Raw genomic sequence first — 23,401 nt, forward strand, 5'->3', positions numbered from 1 at the left:
CTTTGACATACAACCATAACAATAGAATAACAATCCATACAGTATACATCCCTATGCTTGTTGTGACACGTCTGATACATGAGAACATGGATATTGAAGCTGATTCCTGGGCATTATCTTTTTATGTGGTGTGTTTATTCAGTCTCACAGACATTACCAAAAACTCATGAAGCAAAAACTACATTCACATGGTACATGGGAGTACACCTAGATCTTGCAGTTGCCAAATGTTGCTGTTTGCTGAGGCTGTAACCGTGGCAACCCTTCTGTGCACCCCCTGGACAAAAACTATTTTGGCACTGAGCTAAAATGCCTACATTTAATGAATTATGCAACTTTGTCAGATAAAAAGATAATCATGAATATTCCTGCATTATTAGTTTTTTTTACAATAATAATCAGATTCTTTAGATTGATGATATTGTTATTTTTCTCTTTGTGTTTTTGTTTTCTAATAGTCCATCATTATGGTGGTTGTAGTTACATTGTTCATGGTCATTTTACTGTGTGCACCTCTGTAATTGCTTGTGGGTGTTATTACTTTGAATCGTTCATCAATAGTTTGATCATTTTCATTGATACATGCATGGCTTGTTCAAATGGATGGGGTGTTGAAACCATTGAGCATGCAAATGATCTGTCAGCTGGTTTGCTGAATGACTGACATTAGACCTATATGACGTCAGCATATTGACGCCCGTCTCTGTTGCTACAGGTGGTGCCACCAGAGCATTGTGACTGAGTTGTGGCTGAGCATGGCTCACGATACAGTGCCTTCGGAAAGTATTCAGACCTCTTGACTTTTTCCGCATATTGTTAGGTTACAGCCTTATTCAAAAAATAATTAAATCGTTTTTTTTCCTGATTAATCTACACACAATACCCCATACTGACAAAGCAAAAACACGTTTTTAGAAATGTTTGCTAATAAAAAAACTGATTTCAGATTTGCATAAGTATTCAGACCCTTTACTCAGTACTTTGTTGAAACACCTTTTGGCAGAGATTACAGCCTCGAGTCTTCTTGCGTATGACGCTACAAGCTTGGCACACCTGTATTTGGGGAGTTCCTCCCATTCTTCTCTGCAGATCCTCTCAAGCGCTGTCAGGTTAGATGGGGAGCATTGCTGCACAGCTATTTTCAGGTCTCTCCAGAGATGTTTGATCGGGTTCAAGTCCGGGCTCTGGCTGGGCCACTCAAGGACATTCAGAGACTTGTCCCGAAGCCACTCCTGCATTGTCTTGGCTGTGTGTTTAGGGTTGTTGTCCTGTTGGAAGGTGAACCAGGTTTTCATCAAGGATCTCTCTGTACTTTGCTCCATTCATCTTTCCCTCGATCCTGACTAGTCTCCCAGTCCCTGCCGCTGAAAAACTTCCCCACAGCATGATGCTGCCACCACCATGCTTCACGGTAGGGATGGTGCCAGGTTTCCTCCAGACGTGATGCTTGGTTTCATCAGACCAGAGAAGCTTGTTTCTCATGGTCTGAGAGTCTTTAGGTGTCTTTTGGCAAACTCTAAGTGGGCTGTCATGTGCCTTTTACTGAGGAGTAGCTTCCATCTGGCCACTCTACCATAAAGGCCTGATTGGTGGAGTGCTGCCGAGATGGTTGTCCTTTTGGAAGGTTCTCCCCTCTCCACAGAGGAACTCTGGAGCTCTGTCAGAGTGACCATTGGGTCCTTGGTCACCTCCCTGACCAAGGCCCTTCTCCCCTGATTGCTCAGTTTGGCCGGGCAGCCAGCTCTAGGAAGAGTCTCGGTGGTTCCAAACTTCTTCCATTTAAGAATGATGGAGGCCACTGTGTTCTTAGGGACCTTCAATGCTGCAGACATTTTTTGGTACCCTTCCCCAGTTCTGTGCCTCGACGCAATCCTGTCTCTGAGCTCTACGGACAATTTCATCGACCTTATGGCTTGGTTTTTACTCTGACATGCACTATCAACTGTGGGACCTTATATAGACAGCTGTGTGCCATTCCAAATCATGTCCAATTAATGGAATTTACTACAGGTGGACTCCAATCAAGTTGTAGAAACATCTCAAGGATGATCAATGGAAACAGAATGCACCTGAGCTCAATTTCGAGTCTCACAGTAAAGGGTCTGAATACTTATGTAAATAAGGTATTTAAAAAAAAAAAATTTATACATTTGCTAAAAATTCCAAAAACCTGTTTACGCTTTGTCATTATGGGGTATTGTCACAACTTCCGCCGAAGTCGCCTCCTCTCCTTGTTCGGGCGGCGTTCGGCGGTCGACGTCACTGGCTTTCTAGCCATCGCCGCTCCATTTTTAATTTATCCATTTGTTTTGTCTTGTTCCCTGCACACCTGGTTTTCATTCCCCAATCACACCACATGTATTTATTCCTCTGTTCCCCCTCATGTCTTTGTGTGTGATTGTTTGTGTGTTACGTGTTTTTTGTAACGCGCCAGGCTGGCGTTCGTTATTTTCTGTGTTATTTTCACGAAGCTTGTATGTATTGTTAAACATTGATGTTTTGTGACAATTTTTGCTCGCGTTACACTTTGCCTTGTTGGCTGGAGGTTTTTGGCGCAGCTGCGTCTGTCTGTATAAAGTGTGTGCCTGTTCACAATTCTCTGCTCTCCTGCACCTGACTTCACCACAAGTACGCACACGCCTGACAGGTATTGTGTGTAGATTTCTGAGGATTTATTATTTTTTTAATCCATTTTAGAATATGGCTGTAATGTAACAAAATGTGGAAAAAGTCAGTAGGTCTGAATACAACAACACATACTGTCATTAGATTGCAGACAGACAGACACTATCAGAAAGGTGTCAATATGAAGAGGCTGTGGCAGTATCAAGAGAGCAAGAGAGGAGGAGACAGGAGAATGTTAAGAGGCTTGGTACTACAGTAGGCTAGGAGAGAGAGAGAGAGAGAGAGAGAGAGAGAGAGAGAGAGAGAGAGAAACTCACCTGGAACATGACCCTGTACTGTTCCTCAGGCTTCTGAACCATACACATGTTACACCCCATGGTGTCCTGAACTCAGGCCAGGCGAGGCCAAACCAGTCCAGGAGAACAGTACCTAAAAACACCTCTCTCTCCCTTCGGTGTGGCAGTCAGAGAGCTCCCCACAGACCTACGGGTCCTGAGTGTCAACCCCTCTTATGTCAGGGCACTGTGGATTATGGATACCAGAGTTTCTCTGTCCCCAAAAACAGGCTGTGTCCCTGTGTCCTGTTCCTATCCTCGTTCCAGATGTCAAGTTTTACAATCCAAACCTAATCCCTACATTTAAAAAAGGGTTTTGGATGTCCTCCCATCTGTTTCTGTCCCCATTGCAGAGTACACATATCTTTGTTTGTCTTCATAAGCATAAGAGTGGTTATGTTCAGGTTAGGTTTTGCGTGACTCCATCATGATTTTTGGACGGGTGAGTCAGAGGGAGGGAGGAGGGGGAATGACTGAGAGATGAGTAAGTTGACAAGGGAGCTGAGGATGGGTTGAAAGGACTGACAGCTGATCAGTGTTATTGTGGTGTAATGTATTTAAGACAGTCCATCATAACTATTCAATAATGATTCAATCACCTGTCAATAAGAATCATGCGTGTGATCTAGACCTAAAGTGTATGCAGCCTAATTCTGCCTGATTTCTGTTGAACAGTCACCATTTGAGCTGTCTCTCTCAACTAGCCGAGATGTTTTTCCCAATGGAAGTCAAAGTGAACTCGCCCACGCCTTTCCCTGGTCTCACGCTCAGCTCAGCTAATCCTCAGCACTCTTTTAAAGAAACTCTTTCAAAGTTTCAGATGCAAACAGGCACCGATATCAAATAACTTCTTGCCCTCTTTTTCCCCTAACACTCCCGCTTGAGTTTCCCACCTTCTTCGCTTTCCAGGTTTAGAAGGATTGCTCGAGTCTGGCTTGTGTGATAAGTTATCCCTCTGACGGCCTTTTTCTCAGGTTTCACTTTTCTTTTGCTCTGGTACTTTCACCTTTTCAGGATCAATGGCCTCCTCAGTACTTTTTTCCTTGGTGCTTGGAGTCATTGACATTTTCTGGTTTACCTCCATTGAAACAGACCAAGAGGAGAGAGAGATAATCTGCCCACTGAACAATCTATCCTACTGCCTGAATCTCAAGCCCTGGCTGTCGAGCTAAGATTAGCAGTATGTATTGGCTACACGAAACCCAATAACACGCACACCTGCACACGAATCACAGTGAGGCAACAACAGATGAGGAAACTGCTGTCTCAACTGCACCTCTCTGCTTGATGTTGTGTATCTGCCAGAATAACAGATGCTAAGAACCACTTTTAGGATACAACTGTTTCACTGACACTGGTCTACATATAAAATGTATATCATGTCAATTATCACTGTGGAGTGTTTGAGGAAAGTAGACAGTTGTCTGCAGAAGGCGTGTGAGACAGACTGGTAGATTCAGCTTCAGGTGTTCTTTCAGGTTTCTAGCCAGCTCTTTTGACAGTTATGGCTCATTGATAAGCTAAACCAGGGCACTGAAACACTGGAGGCTATTGATCTGGGGTGTCACTGAATGGAAAATTATAATTAAATTATAGGCCTGTTAGAGAACAGGAACCCTCCTACTCAGTCATGTGCAAAAATCTATATCAAAACCTCTAAGGGATCAATTACATGTTGTGTTTGCAGGACTATTGGTGAAATCAGGACTAGTCAACATTAAGACCACCAATGATAAGCCATGTGTAAAATAATGGGCTTTTCATTGGACATAAGGTTTAAGGGTCTTTGTTTTCCTCATTAAAATGTGTTGATTGAAAGTCTGCCTCTTCCTCCTCTCTCATTCCTATCTATCATTCAATCCGTCCTTCACCTGTTTAAGTGGACCAACTCAGTGTATTGACTTAAATCCTACACTCCTTCTCTCATTATCCCCTAAGATAACGCATGCTGAAGTGGAAACGTACTGCATTATACTGTAACCTTGTAACCATTTACAGTCTGTATCTCTCCTGACTGTCTCTGTCTCATTACCTAGGTTAAACCTTTAAGTCTTATCAGTACTTCCTCCAGAAGGCCCTGCAGTCTGGACATCACTCAACATTTTACGCTTTGAAAAGTTCACCTCTGCCCAGCCAAGCCACTGTCAAAAACAAGGTGCTAGCTTCTGTAATCCTTCCTCAAAGCCTCACTGACTGAACCCACCTCTATCTCCAGACACTCAGTGTTATCCTTGACACTGGCACATACACACAATATGTAACCAACTCCAATATAAAAGATCAACACACACACAGAGACATACACACACACTTGTAAAAACCCCTCCCAGTCTGTCAGGCTAGGCAGTAAGCACCAGAGCCAATGCCAGTCTAGCTGTAGAACTGTCAGACAGTCACAGCAGGTGCTGAAAGCCAAACAGGCGTGTCAAATGTCCCAACGGTTCCTACGCTCTCTCCATGTTCAGTTCCACATAGAGCCTTTCATCGCATGAGGATGTACGTGAATTCTAATTCTTACCTGGCCACTATTGTAAAACCTCTAGTTTGAGACCCACAGTCTGTCATGTGAATGATCTGAGTCTAACAGGTATGGACTCATTCAGGATTCTACAGATCCACGGAGGAGAGAAGAAGAGGAGATGTAAAATGTAGTGATGAGAAATGACAGAAAATTAGAGTATTTCCTCTTGCAGGACTTCTGCCACTCTATGTCCTCACAAACAAAAACAAATCTTAAACTAGAGCCCAGAAAAAGAAAGTTCATCCATCTTCTACTGCAGGAAGAAAATAACATCAAATCAAGAATGTAAGGTACCAGATCTGCAGTAATAATCCACCTTTTGTCTGTTATTCATTCTTTTAAAAAATCCGCAATTAGAAACAAAAGCGTTGGGAGGGACAAAAGCATCCATCCAGGTGGTTTATAGAGCCAGAGTGTAAAGCACACTGCCTCTCTCAGGTTGGACATAAATCCCAATCAGCACACTCAGAAGATGATAGAAATCACTGACGGCTGATTGGGGGATTGTCTTGGCTTCTCCCCTCAGGCACGACAGTAAATGTGCTCCCCCACTGCAGCGGGGAACACAAAGGCGTTCCTGCCCAGCGCTAAGGAGCCTGCTGATCCGCACACAGCACTATCAAGCATGTCTGCTACTGCTGAATAGGATTCTACTGGATGCAACACTGTTCTCTCTGGCTTTCCAGGGGAGGGCTCTGGCCCCCTCCCCTAGTCCCCCATATTTTTGCCCACACCTCATTTGCTACCCCTCCTCCCCCTCTTGCTCTCTCTCTTGCTCCCTTCTCTCTCTGTCTCTCTCTCTGTGGGAAACACAGGGCATGCTCCAGAAAGCCTGATGATCTGTTTTCACTATGCAGGTAGAACAGAGCAGAAGGAGAGAGAGAGAGAGAGTAAGCTACTACAATCTACATGAAATAATGAACAGTCAAGGCGCACTATCAATAAACATTTGTCAATATTCATATATAATGTGACATACTGTATGTATCCTTACAAGTATCAGTTGCTTTAATGATAAGGTACCAAGAATTATATGGGATAATGTACTGTACTAGACAAACAGAAATGGCCAAAGGAGGTAGAGCGCCTCTGACCGCCTGTGAATTTAAATGAGTTGAAGCGCTGACACACAGAAGGAAGAAAATGAGAAGGAAAAGAGAGGGAGACAGAACAATTGGATAACAGGTGTATGATGGGATGGATTTAAAGATGGAACACAGCCAAGGAATGTGAAGTACATGACTGTGTGGGAGAGAGTGGGCGATGGAGAAAAAGAGGGGGTGGGGTGGAGACAGAGAGGGCTTTCAGCAGTACGGCATTCAAAATGCAAACAATACAAACCTGTAAATGCTGCAATCATGTGGATAACAAAAAGGTTTAAATGCTGTGTATATGCACCTGTTTTGTTTGCACAATACTTGTGTATTCCCTCAATTTATATATTTTCATTGACTTCCCTTGACCCTCTCTCCCTCTCTGAATATCAAGCTGCATTTTAGGACTGTTCATTGTCTAATTTCAATTTTAAACACAGACAGCTCTGTCGGCACATTTGCAACAGTCACACTGCCAATTGTTTTAGAGCCAAGTAGAGCTATGAGACACAGACCGGGGGACAGGGCGGATTAAATCAGTGAATCCCAGCAAACTGAACACTGTAAGAAAGAACAAATATTAAAAATAAAATTATAGCCTACAAACAACTATTTAAAAAATGATATTTTTTACATTATTTCGGTATTTCTCTCCCTTCCTCTCCCCTGTCTTCCTCTCTCATGTCTTCCTCTCTCCTGTCTTCCTCTCTCTCTTTTTGCCTCTCTCTCACCAGAGGGAGTCATTTGACCAACATCAACACCCTGTCAATATTCAGGACACTGTGTTAATCTTACACACACACACACACACACACACACACACACACACACACACACACACACACACACACACACAGACACACACACACACACACACACCTCAATGTTCTTACTCTTATAAAAATGCATAAATCAAAGCACGTATTTGTCCATAACACTGCAATACCATCACAAACCTTTGTCCCATACAGACTACACATATTAAATGTACTCATTGACTGGCTATGTATTTGGTAAATGGAGCCATAGACCCTCTCTGTCTATCTGAGCCAGTTTGAAACAGGATTTCACGCTGTCTGTGTCTGTCTGACTGACCCAACAGGCTGACAGACAGTTCAGTTCAGCGTGTCTGAGTAAGCTGCAGAGCTCCCTACATTTTACTGAACACACACACACTTACACTCAGACCTCAGTCAGACTCGGTTATCCTCATGCGTCACCCTCTCCAAAATGTGAGGCTGCTAAAGATCTCTATCTTCACAAAAAATGTCTAAAATATCAACTGCCTATTCTGCAAGACAGAACAAATAGAGGGATCTATTTCATCACAGTGCATTCTTGTCTATCCAAAATATTAATGTTTGCCATTTCACTATCCTTCCCCTCTTCATCTATCTAAAGGGCAGGTGTAGAAAATGGGGCCTTGTCTGTTCTGTAGCTCTGACTTCTGTCTGTGGTTCATCTCATGACTTCAGTTCTTACTCTGCTCTGGCGATGCTCACACTGTGTTTCTGTTCAGTCTGCATGTCTACAGTTTGTCTGTTGGTACCATGTCCGCATTTTGTCACCATTACCTCTGTGTTCTGTATGTCTGTCAGCACTTTACCAGTCCTGTATGTGTGTCTGCTTTCTGTTGCTCTCCAGTGCAGTGCAATTTCAGTGTGGTGCATTGACATTGCTGTGCATTGACATTGCTGTGCATTGACATTGCTGTGCATTTTGCTTTACACTCTGCAAATATGCACATAATGGAAACAACTATAATGGAACCATTTCTGAATTTGCACATGCAGTACTTGTGTACATATACAGACCAAATATAGTGTGTACATACAGACCAGATGTCTCAATGTTGAATAGGTAATATAACACAAATGCTAATATTGGGAAATGCATATACAGTTGAAGTCGGAGGTTTACATATACCTTAGCCAAATACATTTAAACTCAGTTTAAAAAAATTCCTGACATTTAATCCTAGTAGAAATGACCTGTTTAAGGATCACCACTTTACTTTAAGAATGTGAAATGTCAGAATAATAATAGAGAGAATTATTTATTTCAGCTTTTATTTCTTCATCATATTCCCAGTGGGTCAGAAGTTTACATACACTCAATTAGTATTTGGTAGCATTGCCTTTAAATTGTTTAACTTGGGTCAAACGTTTCAGGTAGCCTTCCACAAGCTTCCCACAATAAATTGGGTGAATTTTGGCCCATTCCTCCTGACAGAGCTGGTGTAACTGAGTCAGGGTTGTAGGCCTCCTTGCTCGCACACGCTTTTTCAGTTCTGCCCACAAATGTTCTATAGGTTTAAGGTCAGGGCTTTGCGATGGCCACTCCAATACCTTGACTTTGTTGTCCTTAAGCCATTTTGCCACAACTTTGGAAGTATGCTTGGGGTCATTGTCCATTTGGAAGACCCATTTGCGACCAAGCTTTAACTTCCTGACTGATGTCTTGAGATGTTGCTTTAATATATCCACATAGTTTCCCTTCCTCGTGATGCCATCTATGTTGTGAAGTGCACCAGTCCCTCCTGCAGCAAAGCACCCCCACAACATGATGCTGCCACTCCCGTGCTTCATGGTTGGGATGTGTTCTTCGGCTTGCAAGCCTCCCCCTTTTTCCTCCAAAAAGTAACGATGGTCATTGTGGCCAAACAGTTCTATTTTTGTTTCATCAGACCAGAGGACATTTCTCCAAAAAGTACGATCTTTGTCCCCATGTGCATTTGCAAACCGTAGTCTGGCTTTTTTATGGCGCTTTTGGAGCAGTGACTTCTTCCTTGCTGAGCGGCCTTTCAGGTTATGTCGATATAGGACTCGTTTTACTGTGGATATAGATACTTTTGTACCTGTTTCCTCCAGCATCTTCACAAGGTCCTTTGCTATTGTTCTGGGATTGATTTGCACATTTCACACCAAAGTACGTTCAGCTCTAGGAGACAGAATGCGTCTCCTTCCTGAGCGGTATGACGGCTGCGTGGTCCCATGGTGTTTATACTTGCGTACTATTGTTTGTACAGATGAATTTGGTACCTACAGGCATTTGGACATTGCTCCCAAGGATGAACCAGACTTGTGGAGGTCTACAATTTTTTTCTGAGGTCTTGGCTGATTTATTTTGATTTCCTATGATGTCAAGCAAAGAGGCACTGAGTGTGAAGGTAGGCCTTGAAATACATCCACAGGTACACCACCAATTGACTAAAATGATGTCATTTAGCCTATCAGAAGTTTTAAAGTCATGACATAATTTTCTGGAATGTTCCAAGCTGTTTAAAGGCACAGTCAATTTAGTGAATGTAAACTTCTGACCCACTGGTGATACAGTGAATTATAAGTGAAATAATCTGTCTGTAAACAATTGTTGGAAATATTACTTGTGTCATGCACAAAGTAGATGTCCTAACTGACTTGCCAAAACTATAGTTTGTTAACAAGAAATTTGTGGAGTGGTTGAAAAATGAGTTTTAATGACTCCAACCTAAGTGTATGTAAACTTACGACTTCAACTGTATCTCAACCTTTTTCTAACACTCTTTAAAAGGGAAATCTGCAGTTGCCACATCCATTTTTGGATGTATAAATGAATTACATGTACTCATTGTACCTTGAACAATATAACGTATAAATGCCTAAATGGTTAGTTCAACTGACGTACCCCATGATAACCCAAATGATACGCTTGTTTTACTGAAATGTTTGTAAACAAAGTAAATATAAACATACACTGCATAGCCTTAAAACATGGTTAAAACTATCATGTTGATATCATGGTCATTCCTTGCATCCATAGCGCTGTCTATGAATTTGAGAGTGGCTACATTTCTCCAGCCCCATCCCTCAGATTTTTACCAAAACATTGTCGCGCAGTATGCTATGTTATTGTTTCAACTGTGGATTAACCTTTTACATTTACACTGACAATATGAGGTTTGTCCTGACTGAAAACTCATGCCCTTTTCTGTAACGTATTATTGGAAGAAGGAAGAACTCATAAGCTCTTGTCTTGGAAAATGCTAGTTGAAATCATTATGTATGTGTCAGTGGTAAATGAAAAGCTGAGAGAGAACAGTAAGAGAGAGATTCAAACAGAGAGAGTTTCTGTATTGCTGGGTGGGTGAGAGATACAATGTCTGAGAAGCATTTATGGGTGGATGTGGTAAAGGAGGATATATAAGAGAAGGAGAGGGAGAGGAATATGTTTAGGAGAGATCTGTACCTTTCTAGTAAAGCCTGCTCTTGCTTTTTGAGAGGAGCAAAGGAGAGAGTTGGGATGTAGAGTGTGATGGAATCCCGACAGAATTTTAACAAAGTTCTCATTACTTATTTACTACTTGGAGGATAGAGCTGCCAGTAAATAATACACTTCACTGGGAACCATGAGGTGAGTGTGAGTCCAATAATAAAAACGAATTATATGGACTAAAGGGAATACAAAAAGATACAAGCAAAGGTCAGATGTTATTGTGTCTATGTGCAATTTGTACAATTTGTGTCTGAGTGTGTGTGTCTGGGGTGGGTATGTGCGTGTGTGTGCGTGTACCTGTGTTTGCGCATGCCGGTGTGTGTGTGTGTGTGGTGTGTGTAAGAAGTGACCTGTCATCTAAGATCCCAGTCATCGTGTTTAGTTGAGGGGGATGAGAGTAGGAAGGGCTGCCAGAGCTTCTGTCCCCCTGAACCTGAATCAGTTACATTCTGGGGGAGTCATTTAATGACAGAGATTTTCCAGAGAAAAGAAGGGGAAGGCAAGAGAATGGTCGTGGACAGGCAAAAGGATCAAAACCAGTTCAGAGTCCAAAAGGTACCGAAGGGGAGGCAGAATCAAGGTCAGAGCAGGCGGGAAAGTAGTCCAGAGTCAGGCAGGGGTCAAAACCGGGAGGACTATCAAAAAGAGAATAGCAAAAGGAGTACGGGAAAAACACACTGGTTGACTTGACTAACATACAAGACCAACTGGCACAGAGAGACAGGAAACACAGGGATAAATACACTGGGGAGAATAAGCAACACCTGGAGGGGGTGGAGACAATCACAAGGACAGGTGAAACAGATCAGGGCGTGAAAGTACCCCCCCCCCCCCCCCCGGGACGCCACTTGGCGTCCTATCTGGGCGCATACCTGGGGTGTCGTCGGTAGAAATTGGCGATGAGGGCCTGGTTCAAGATGTCTTTAGCAAGGACCCAGCACCTCTCCTCCGGACCATAACCCTCCCAGTCAGCCAGGTACTGGGATCCCCTGCCCCGTGGTCGAACCTTAAGGAGGCGTCTCACCGTATACGCTGGCTGGCCATCGATACCCCGGGGGGGAGGGATGGGCCTGGGGACAGAAGACAAAGGACAATGAGACACAGGCTTAATTCTGGACACATGGAAATTAGGGTGAATACAGAGGGTACGGGGTAACACCAGATGGACAGCAGTGGAACTAAGGACTCTAGAGATAGGGAAAGGACCCATGAAACGGGGAGACAGTTTGCGGGACTCTACCCGAAGGGGCAGGTCCCGAGTGGAAAGTTATGCCTTCTGCCCAATGTGGTAGCGGGGAGCAGGAGTCCGGCGACGGTCCACTTGTCGACGATACCTGGAGTTGGTCTTGAGAAGTGCTGCCCGAGCTCTTCTCCAGGTACGTCAACAGCGGCAGACAAACATCTGGGCCAAGGGTACGCTGACCTCTTGTTCCGGGAAGAGTGGAGGATGATACCCCAAAGAACACTCAAATGGAGAGAGTCCCGTGGCCGAACAGGCAAGGGTGTTCCGTGCATACTCCACCCAGACCAGTTGTCGGCTCCAGGTAGTGGGATTACTTGAGACCAGGCACCTCAGGGTGGTTTCCAGGTCTTGGTAGGCTCGCTCCGACTGACCATTGGTTTGGGGATGGAATACAGATGACAGGCTGGCTGACGATACAATGAGGGTGCAGAATGCCTTCCAGAACTGAGACGAGAACCCTGATCAGAGACCATGTCTACCGGGAGTCCATGGATCCGGAAGACATGCTGCACCATAAACTGGGCTGTCTCCTTGGCAGAAGGTAGTTTGGGGAGAGGGATGAAATGGGCGGCCTTGGAGAACCGGTAGACTACCGTCAGAATGACAGTGTTGCCATCAGACAGAGGGAGCCCAGTGACAAAGTCCAGAGATATATGAGACCAGGGACGATGAAGAACCAGTAGTGGCTGCAGGAGGCCAGAAGGAGCTTCCCGTGGAGTCTTGTTTTGAGCACACACAGTGCATGTGGTGACGAAGGCAGAGATGGGCGGCCTTGGAGAACGTCAACAGCGGCAGACAAACAGCGTCAGTGTTTGATGGGAATTAAGGAATTAAGGAACTTCCAGTCTGACTCACCATAGTACTGGTACCCACTATGGACAAGGGTTTCCTAATAGGGCAGGTAGCTATAAAATGTCCTGCCCCTCCACAGTACAGACAACAGTTACTATTCATCCTCCGTGAGCGCTCCCAAACTGATAGCCTAGTTCTTCCCAAATGCATAGGCTCAGGAGTATCCAACTCACCCATCGTAGATTCACGAGAGAGCTCGGGTGGCCTCGACTCCTCTCAGAAGAGCTGCCTTCGGAAACTTCCGGATTCCATAGGAGGTGAATGAGCCATATCGGGTGCACGAGTGTGCCCGAGACCATACCTCCTCTCACTCTTGCGTTCCCTTAGGCGTCCATCAATTTCAATGGTTAAGGCGGTAAAGGAGTTGAGATCCACCGGCAGTTCCCAAGCAGCTAGCTCATCCTTTACCTCCTCAGATAATCCGTGCAGAAGATTATCGAAAAGAGGCTCTGGATTCCAGGCACTCTCGGCAGCCAACGTGCGAAAGTCCACCGCGTAGTCTGCCACACTACGGGAGTTTTGACATAAGTCAAGCAGTTTGCTGGCTGCCTTTCTCCTGGATACAGAAGACTCAAAAACTTCTCACCTCTGCCATGAATTCCTCCAAATGACCGCAAACTGCCGTAGCCCAAGAGAGCGCCCTTCCCGACATTAGCGTAATTATATACACTATCTTCAACTGGTCTGACTAAAAACGAAGATGGCTGTAGCTCAAAAATAAGCGAGCACTGAGAAAGAAAACCCCGGCAGGTACCAGGATTCCCCAAATTTCGCTCTGGAGGAGGTAAGCAGGGTTCACGGGGAGTCGGGATAGGCTGTACAAACTCATCACAGATAGGGAAAAATGACTGGGTGATTGGGGTTTTTCAGAGGTGGCAGGCAGCCTCTGAGCTAACTCCCTGATTTGCTCCATAATAGCCTTTAACCCATGGTCGTGGCGTTCCGTCAAGGAACTGAGCCCTTCCAAAAGGCCCTGTAACAACTCTTCATGTCTCCCAGTGGTGGCTCCCTGCAGGAAGACAGCGTGGCGGAGCTGGTCCAAGTCTGCTGGGTCTGTCAAGGCCAGTTCGTACTATCATGACACAAGGCGAGACCCAGATGCAGACACAGGAGGCAGATGGTTGGAGTCTTACAATATTTATTAATCCAATAGGGGAAGGCAAGAGAATGGTCGTGTACGTCTTCCGCAGAAATGTGTCTTCCGCATTTAACCCAACCCCTCTGAATCAGAGAGGTGCAGGGGGCTGCCATAATCAACATCCACGTCTTCAGCACCCGGGGAACAGTGGGTTAACTGCCTTGCTCAGGGCCAGAACAACAGATTTTTACCTTGTCAGCTCAGGGATTCAATCCAGCAACCTTTCGGTTACTGGCCCAATGCTCTAACCACTAGGCTACCTGTCGCCTAGATAGCGAGAAAGACAGAGAGAGAGAGAAAAAGAGGAATGATGAAGTGAGAGACTCATGAGGAATGGTGAAGTGCAATGGAGAGGAAATCTACCTCTTAGATGGGGCCAGAGTATGTTGGTTTAATCCACCTTGAATTGAGGAAGCTTTGGTCAGAAGATAGGAGGATTCACAGTAATTAATTGTCTAGGGAAATAGGATCTATTATTGATTAATAATTTAAGAGAGAAGATCAGGGCAAAGCCCCAGTCAGTCAGTAAATATGGGAAGTGGGAAAGAGGACAATGTTATATATTCATGCCAGGCAAGGGACAATTTAAAAAAAAAAGTTTCAGTATGAGAGCAGTGCAAAAATGCTAAGTTATTCAATCAGATTCAGTTCAATGGTTATAGTTTTTACGATGTCATTATTTTCTAAGAGGGCCTAGCAAAGGTATTTTAAAAAATATATATATATTTCACCTTTATTTAACCAGGTAGGCTAGTTGAGAACAAGTCCTCATTTGCAACTGCGACCAGGCCAAGATAAAGCATAGCAATTCGACACATACAACAACACAGAGGTACACATGGAATAAACAAAACATACAGTCAGTAATACAGTAGAACAAAAGATAACAAAAGGTCTATATACAGTGAGTGCAAATGAGGTAAGTTAAGGCAATAAATAGGCCATGGTGGCGAAGTAATTACAATATAGCAATTAAACACTGGAATGGTAGATGTGCAGAAGATGAATGTGCAAGTAGAGATACTGGGGTGCAAAGGAGCAAGATAAATAAATAAATAAGTACAGTATGGGGATGAGGTAGGTAGATAGATGGGCTATGTACAGGTGCAGTGATCTGTGAGCTGCTCTGACAGCTGGTGAGGGAGATATGAGACTCCAGCTTCAGTGATTTTTGCAGTTCGTTCCAGTCATTGGCAGCAGAGAACTGGAAGGAAAGGTGACCAAAGGAGGAGACCAGTGAGATATACTTAATGGAGCGCGTGCTACGAGTGGGTGCTGCTATGGTGACCAGTGAGCTGAGATAAGGAAGGGCTTTACCTACATTTACATTTTAGCTGACGCTCTTATCCAGAGCGACCTACAATAGTGAATGCATACATTTCATACATTTTTTTCCAGTACTGGTCCCCTGTGGGAATCGAACCCACAACTCTGGCGTTGCAAACACCATGCTCTACCAACTGAGCCACACAGGATCGTTTACGTAGCAGAGACTTGTAGATAACCTGTAGCCATGGATTTGGCGACGAGTATGAAGCGAGGGCCAACCAACGACAGCGTACAGGTCGCAGTGGTGGGTAGTGTATGGGCTTTGGTGACAAAACGGATGGCACTGTGATAGACTGCATCCAATTTGTTGAGTAGAGTGTTGGAGGCTGTTTTATAGATGATATTGCCGAAATCGAGGATCGGTAGGATGGTCAGTTTTACGAGGGTATGTTTGGCAGCATGAGTGAAGGATGCTTTGTTGCGAAATAGGAAGCCAATTCTAAATTTGATTTTGGATTGGAGATGCTTAATGTGAGTCTGGAAGGAGAGTTTACAGTCTAACCAGACACCTAGGACTTTGTAGTTGTCCACATATTCTAAGTCAGAGCTGTCCAGAGTAATGATGCTGGACGGGCGGGCAGTGATCGATTGAATAGCATGCATTTAGTTTTACTTGCATTTAAGAGCAGTTGGAGGCCACAGAAGGAGAGTTGTATGGCATTGAAGCTCGTCTGGAGGTTAGTTAACACAGTGTCCAAAGAGGGGCCAGATGTATACAGAATGGTGTCGTCTGCATAGAGGTGGATCAGAGAATCACCAGCAGCAAGAGCGACATCATTGATGTATACAGAGAAGAGAGTCGGCCCGAGAATTTAACCCTGTGGCACCCCCATAGAGACTGCCAGAGGTCTGGACAACAGGCCCTCCGATTTGACACAATGAACTCTATCAGAGAAGTAGTTGGTAAACCATGCGAGGCAACCAAGTCTGTCGAGTCTGCCAATAAGAATGTGGTGATTGACAGAGTCGAAAGCCTTGGCCAAGTCGATGAATACGGCTGCACAGTAATGTCTCTTATCGATGGCGGTTATGATGTCGTTTAGGACCTTGAGTGTGGCTGACGTGCACCCATGACAAGCTCTGAAACCAGATTACATAGCGGAGAAGGTACGGTGGGATTCGAAATGGTCGGTAATCTGTTTGTTAACTTGGCTTTCGAAGACCTTAGAAAGACAGGGTAGGATAGATATAGGTCTGTAGCAGTTTGGGTCTAGAGTGTCACCCCCTTTGAAGAGGGGGATGAACGCGGCAGCTTTCCAATCTTTGGGAATCTCAGACGATACGAAAGAGAGGTTGAACAGGCTAGTAATAGGGGTTGCAACAATTTCGGCAGATAATTTTAGAAAGAGAGGGTCCAGATTGTCTAGCCCAGCTGATTTGTAGGGGTCCAGATTTTGCAGCTCTTTCAGAACATCCAGAACATCAGCTATCTGGATTTGGGTGAAGGAGAAATGGTGGGGGCTTTGACGGGTTGCTATGGAGGGTACCGGGCAGTTCACCGGGGTAGGGGTAGCCAGGTGGAAAGCATGGCCAGCCGTAGAGAAATGCTTATTGAAATTCTCAATTATAGTGGATTTATCGGTGGTAACAGTGTTTCCTAGCCTCAGAGCAGTGGGCAGCTGGGAGGAGGTGCTCTTATTCTCCATGGACTTTACAGTGTCCCAGAACTTTTTTGAGTTTGTACTACAGGATGCAAATTTATGTTTGAAAAAGCTAGCCTTAGCTTTCCTAACTGCCTGTGTATATTTGTTCCTAACTTCCCTGAAAAGTTGCATATCACGGGGGCTATTCGATGCTAATGCAGAACTCCGCAGGATGTTTTTGTGCTGGTCAAGGGCAGACAGTCCTTTGTTCACTCCAGACCTATATCTATTCCTTGTTCTAAATTTTTTGAATGGGGCATGCTTATTTAAGATGGTGAGGAAGGCACTTTTAAAGAATAACCAGGCATCATCTACTGATGGGATGAGGTCAATGTCATTCCAGGATACCCCGGCCAGGTCGATTAGAAAGGTCGCTCGCAGAAGTGTTTTAGGGAGCGTTTGACAGTGATGAGGGGTGGTCGTTTGGTCGCAGACCCATTACGGATGCAGGCAATGAGGCAGTGATCACTGAGATCTTGACTTGAAAACAGCAGAGGTGTATTTGGAGGGTGAGTTAGTTAGGATGATATCTATGAGGGTGCCCGTGTTCACGGATTTGGGGTTGTACCTGGTAGGTTCATTGATAATTTGTGTGAGATTGAGGGCATCAAGCTTAGATTGTAGGATGGCCGGGTTGTTAAGCATGTCCCAGTTTAGGTCACCTAGTAGCACGTGCTCCGAAGATAGATGGGGGGCAATCAATTCACATATGGTATCGAGGGCACAGCTGGTGGCAGAGGGTGGTCTATAGCAGGTGGCAACAGTGAGAGACTTGTTTCTGGAAAGGGGCATTATTAGAAGTAGAAGCTTGAATTGTTTGAGTACAGACTTGGATAGTATTACAGAACTCTGCAGGCTATCTTTGCAGTAAATTGCAAACCCACCCCCTTTGGCAGTTCTATCTTGGCGGAAAATGTTATAGATAGGGATGGAAATTTCAGGGTTTTTGGTGGTTTTCCTAAGCCAGGATTCAGACATGGCTAAGACATCCGGGTTGGCAGAGTGTGCTAAAGCAGTGAGTAAAACAAACTTAGGGAGTAGGCTTCTAATGTTAACATGCATGAAACGAAGGCTTTTACGGTTACTGAAGTCAACAAATGAGAGCACCTGTGGAGTGGGAGTGGAGCTAGGCACTGCAGGACCTGGATTAACCTCTACATCACCAGAGGAACAGAGGAGAAGTAGGATAAGGGTACGGCTAAAGGCTATACAAACTGGCCGTCTAGCACGTTCGGAACAGAGAGTGAAAGGAGCAGGTTTCTGGGCACGATAGCATAGATTCAAGGCATAGTGTACAGACAAAGGTAAGGTAGGATTTGAGTACATTGGAGGTAAACCTAGGCATTGAGTAATGATGAGAGAGATATAGTCTCTAGAGACATTTAAACCAGGTGATGTCATCGCATATGTAGGAGGTGGAACAACATGGTTGGTTAAGGCATATTGAGCAGGGCTAGAGGCTCTACAGTGAAATAAGACAGTAATCACTAACCAGGACAGTAATGTACGAGGCATATTGATATTAGAGAGAGGCATGCGTAGCCAAGTGAACATATGGGTCCAGTGAGTGGTTGGGCTGACTGGGGACACGGCGATTCAGACAGTTAGCAGGCCGATGCTAACAAGCTAACAGTTAGTAGGCCGGGACTAGCAAGCTAGCAGTTAGCAGACCGGGGCTAGCAAGCTATCAGTTAGCAGACCGGGGCAAGCAAGCTAGCAGTTAGCAGACCGGGGCTAGCAAGTTAGCAGAAGGGCCTTTGGGGGACGTCACGATGGAGGTAAGTCTGTTTTTGCCTCTTCATGCGGTGGCGTCGATAGACCAGTCGTGGATTAGTAGGCTTCCAAGTAGCTCAAGGTAGCTAACAGGCCGCGGTTATCAGAATGGGCCTTCAGTGGACGTCGCGCCTGAGGGGCCTGTTGGAATCCTCGGGCAGATTATGTCGGTATTCCAGTCGTAGAGGATCAGCGGGGTTCCATGCCCCGTACCAGCAGTAGAAGGGGTCTGGATATTGTAGCCCAGGAGTGGGTTTCGGTGGTAGCACAGGAGCCCCTGGTGCTTGCTCCGGGATGGAAACGCTAGCCAGGAGTAGTCACCCGGGATTGCAGTTAGCTAGTTGTGAAGATCCAGATGAAAATGTTCAGAGTTTGCAGTAGGAATCCGGGGATATGGAGAGAAAAAAAAATAGGTCCGTTATACTCTGGTTTGAGTCACGTTGTTCGAACTGGCGAGAGCTTTCCGAGCTAAAGGTTAGCTGATGACTGCTAGGATGGCTTGATGACTGATAGCTGGTAGGTAGTTAGCTGGATAGCTTCAGTTGAGGGATTCCAGATCTGAAGTAAATAGAAATATTTTAGAAAAAAAAACAACAGATCCATGCCACATTGGGTGAGGCGGGTTGCAGGAGAATATTTAGAAGTTGAGGTTTAGGAAAATATTTTTAAAAGATATGCAAAGAAAAAGGATGTAAAAAGATATATACAAGGGACACGACAGGACAAAGACAAAGATGTCTGACTGCTACACCATCTTGGATTCTAAGAACAGTTACTTCCCTGAGACAGAAATAGTGATCTTATTTCAGAGTCACACTGTTGATATAGAGGAGGAGAGAGGACAGATGATACTATAGAGATAGTGTGTGAGAGAGCACAGAGTGGCATCAGACAGAGAGAAATTGTACTATTCATGTGTATCACTGCAAAATGAAGAGACTGTTGTTTGGGTCATGTAAATGTTTTTGCTCCACTTAATAGCTTTGAATGCCCATCAAGCCAACTGAATTAGTCTGAGAGACAAAACAGAGGGGGGAGACTATTCCCTACTGCCAACCCATCACTATTCTCCATTCCTTGTTTATCACTACTCTTCCCTGTCCCCTATTCCCATCTCATTTTAATAATTGTGTCACAACAGATGTAACGTGGTTACAGGACTCAGAGGGGGGGGGGGGGGAGGCGATGAGGGGAAAAGGGATAGATGGGCCTTTTTTGATTGTATCAAGATTTGAGAGTTTTTAAATGAGTAATATCCAATATGTAGTACATATGACCACATTTCCTTAAATTAGAACCTAGCTGTTAATACTGCTGGTGGCATCTCAGCACAGAGAGGGAAGGAAAGTGGAAAAGAAAGAGAGGAAGAAGAACTGTGAGAAGACATGAGAGAGAGGAATTGAGAGGGCAGAGAGTGAGACCACGAGAGAGGGGAAGAGAGGTGGGTGGACAGGAGCTGGGAGAGACTGAAGTAGCGGGGTGAGAGAATGATTGTGGAGGGCAAAGACTGCACAGCATGAAAAAACAATGAGACAGAGAGAGAAAAGTGAAAAGTGGAAAGTAAGGAGGTGGCAGCTTTAGAGTGGTCCTTCCGGTGGGGATAGAGATTACTAGTAGCAGACAAAAGGATGAGGGCTTAGAGAGAATTGACTAATGAATGGAAGTGCTTAGAGGGACCACAACATGCAAGAGTCTTTAACTCCTACGCTTGGATTAATCCCTACTCTGACCCCTGTCCACAGTGTCCGGAACCACATAGACCCTAAGAAACAGCCACAGGTACAACCACGTCAGGTTCTATGGACACAACTGGAGGATAGGAGGGGATCATTTTATGAAATGAACTACAGCTACTATTTAAATGAATAGCTCATTAGATTTCCAAGGGAGACCTAGACGAATCTTAAAACCTTGTGACCCCAGACAGGTCTAAGTGTATAAACACGTCTAAGACTTCAGGAACTCTGCAGACATCTTCTCTTAAAGAGTCTCTCTCTTCATCGCCTCTGTAGATTGATGTATTTTCCAATCTGTTTGTTTCATTTATATTTCAGCAAAGGGTTCCAGAATCAATACTCTAATGGCAACACCTCTGCTGGTGAATACATTTGCTGTTCTCTCTCTCTCTCTCTCTCTCTCTCTCTCTCTCTCTCTCACAAACACACACGCACACACACACACACACACCTCGACACACGAAGAGGGAACCTTCAGAAAATACCATTAATCCCCTCTCCCCCACCCTCTCTCCCTCCACAGTGATCTCACCTTAATGTGGTCCCCAGACACTCTCCTCCTCCTAAACGCCTGATCTCCAGCTCTTGCAGGGAGTTGCTCTGATATTAATGATACTGAACACAGACCTGGACCCTGAACTCATTTCAATTCACTGCAACATAAATGGACTAATTTGAATTCACTGCAACATAGACCTACACTAAACACACAGGTACACACACACGCACTTTATACACAGTGTGATCTTTTCAGTCATTTTCAATGAACACATGCCTCAGACAAAATTTCACTGTTATTTGAAAAGCTCTACTATTAGCTTGAGCCAAATACATGGTGGGGGTGGAGACTGAGTAGCTGTCAAACCGAGGGTCCATAATATTAGTACAGATTGCTAGTGTAGCATAAGAGCTGGAGGGCTTGACAGCATGACAACAGAACACCAGAGTAATTCAGCTCTTAGTCAAACAGCAGACTGTTAACAACCCAACGGGTGTTTTTTTATTTTCTATTTAACCTTTATTTAAATAGGCAAATCAGTTAAGAACAAATTCTTATTTACAATGACGGCCTACCAAAAGGCAAAAGGCCTCCTGCGGGGATGGGGGCTGGGATTAAAAATAAGAAAATAAAAAATAAATATAGGACTAAACACACATCACAACAAGAGAGACAACACAACACTACATAAAGAGAGACCTAAGACAACAACATAGCAAGGCAGCAACACATGACAACACAGCATGGTAGCAACACAACATGACAACAACATGGTAGTAACACAACATGGCAGTAGCACAAAACATGGTACAAACATTATTGGGCACAGACAACAGCACAAAGGGCAAGAAGGTAGAGACAGCAATACATCATGCAAAGCAGCCACAACTGTCAGTAAGAGTGTCCATGATTGAGTCTTTGAACGAAGAGATTGAGATAAAACTGTCCAGTTTGAGTGTTTGTTGCAGATCGTTCCAGTCGTTAGCTGCAGCGAACTGAAAAGACGAGCGACCCAGGGATGTGTGTGCTTTCGGGACCTTTAACAGAATGTGACTGGCAGAACGGGTGTTGTATGTGGAGGATGAGGGCTGCGGTAGATATCTCAGATAGGGGGGAGTGAGGCCTAAGATGGTTTTATAAATAAGCATCAACCAGTGGGTCTTGCGACGGGTATACAGAGATGACCAGGTTACAGAGGAGTATAGAGTGCAGTGATGTGTTCTATAAGGAGCATTGGTGGAAAATCTGATGGCCAAATGGTAAAGAACATCTAGCCGTCGAGAGCACCCTTACCTGCCAATCTATAAATTATGTCTCCGTAATCTAGCAAGGGTAGGATGGTCATCTGAATCAGGGTTAGTTTGGCAGCTGGGGTGAAAGAGGAAAGATTACGATAGAGGAAACCAAGTCTAGATTTAACTTTAGCCTGCAGCTTTGATATGTGCTGAGAGAAGGACAGTGTACCGTCTAGCCATACTCCCAAGTACTTGTATGAGGTGACTACCTCAAGCTCTAAACTCTCAGAGGTAGTAATCACACCTGTGGGGAGAGGGGCATTCTTCTTACCAAACCACATGACCTTTGTTTTGGAGGTGTTCAGAACAAGGTTAAGGGTAGGGAAAGCTTGTTGGACACTAAGAAAGCTTTGTTTTAGAGCATTTAACACAACCTCCAGGGAGGGGCCAGCTGAGTATAAGACTGTATCATCTGCATATAAATTGATGAAAGCGCTTCCTACTGCCTGAGCTATGTTGTTGATGTAAATTGAGAAGAGCGTGGGGCCTAGGATTGAGCCTTGGTGTACTCCCTTGGTGACAGGCAGTGGCTGAGACAACAGATTTTCTGACTTTATACACTGCCCTCTTTAAGAGAGGTAGTTAGCAAACCAGGCCAAAAACCCCTCAGAGACACCAATACTCCTTAGCCGGCCCACAAGAATGGAAGGGTCTACCGTATCAAAAGCTTTGGCCAAGTCAATAAAAATAGCAGCACAACATTGCTTAGAATCAAGGGCAATGGTGACATCATTGAGGAGCTTTAAGGTTGCAGTGACACATCCATAACCTGAGCGGAAACCAGCTTGCGTACCAGAGAGAATACTATAGACATCAAGAAAGCCAGTCAGTTTTTCCAACACTTTTGATAAACAGGGCAAAATAGAAATAGGCCTATAACAAGTAGGATCAGCTTGATCTCCCCCTTTAAATAAAGGACGAACCGTGGCTGCCTTCCAAGAAATGGGATCCTCCCCAGAAAGGAGAGACATGTTGAAAAGGTTGGAGATAGGCTTGGTGATGATAGGGGCAGCAACCTTAAAGAAGAAAGGGTCTAAACCATCTGACCCAGAAGTTTTTTGGGG

General features: G+C 44.6%; 1 protein-coding gene across 2 annotated transcripts in view; it reads right to left on the reverse strand.

Moving 5' to 3' along the window:
* The window catches only part of LOC115165741 (PDZ domain-containing protein 4), a 30,842-nt gene extending 24,735 nt beyond the window's left edge, over nt 1–6,107 (reverse strand). Inside the window, exon 1 of one of the 2 annotated variants that reach the window (XM_029719074.1) lies at nt 5,479–6,107. Coding sequence is in view for 1 of the 2 variants with exons in the window: in XM_029719073.1 (XP_029574933.1) it covers nt 2,943–3,002 (60 nt within the window). In the remaining variant the exon portion in view is untranslated. Of the gene's footprint in view, nt 1–2,942 lie in introns of both variants that reach the window. The other variant, XM_029719073.1, reaches the window with a different exon arrangement.
* Nucleotides 6,108–23,401: the final 17,294 nt, after the last annotated feature.

This window comes from Salmo trutta, chromosome 28, assembly GCF_901001165.1.
Source record: "Salmo trutta chromosome 28, fSalTru1.1, whole genome shotgun sequence".
Lineage (NCBI taxonomy): Eukaryota > Metazoa > Chordata > Actinopteri > Salmoniformes > Salmonidae > Salmo > Salmo trutta.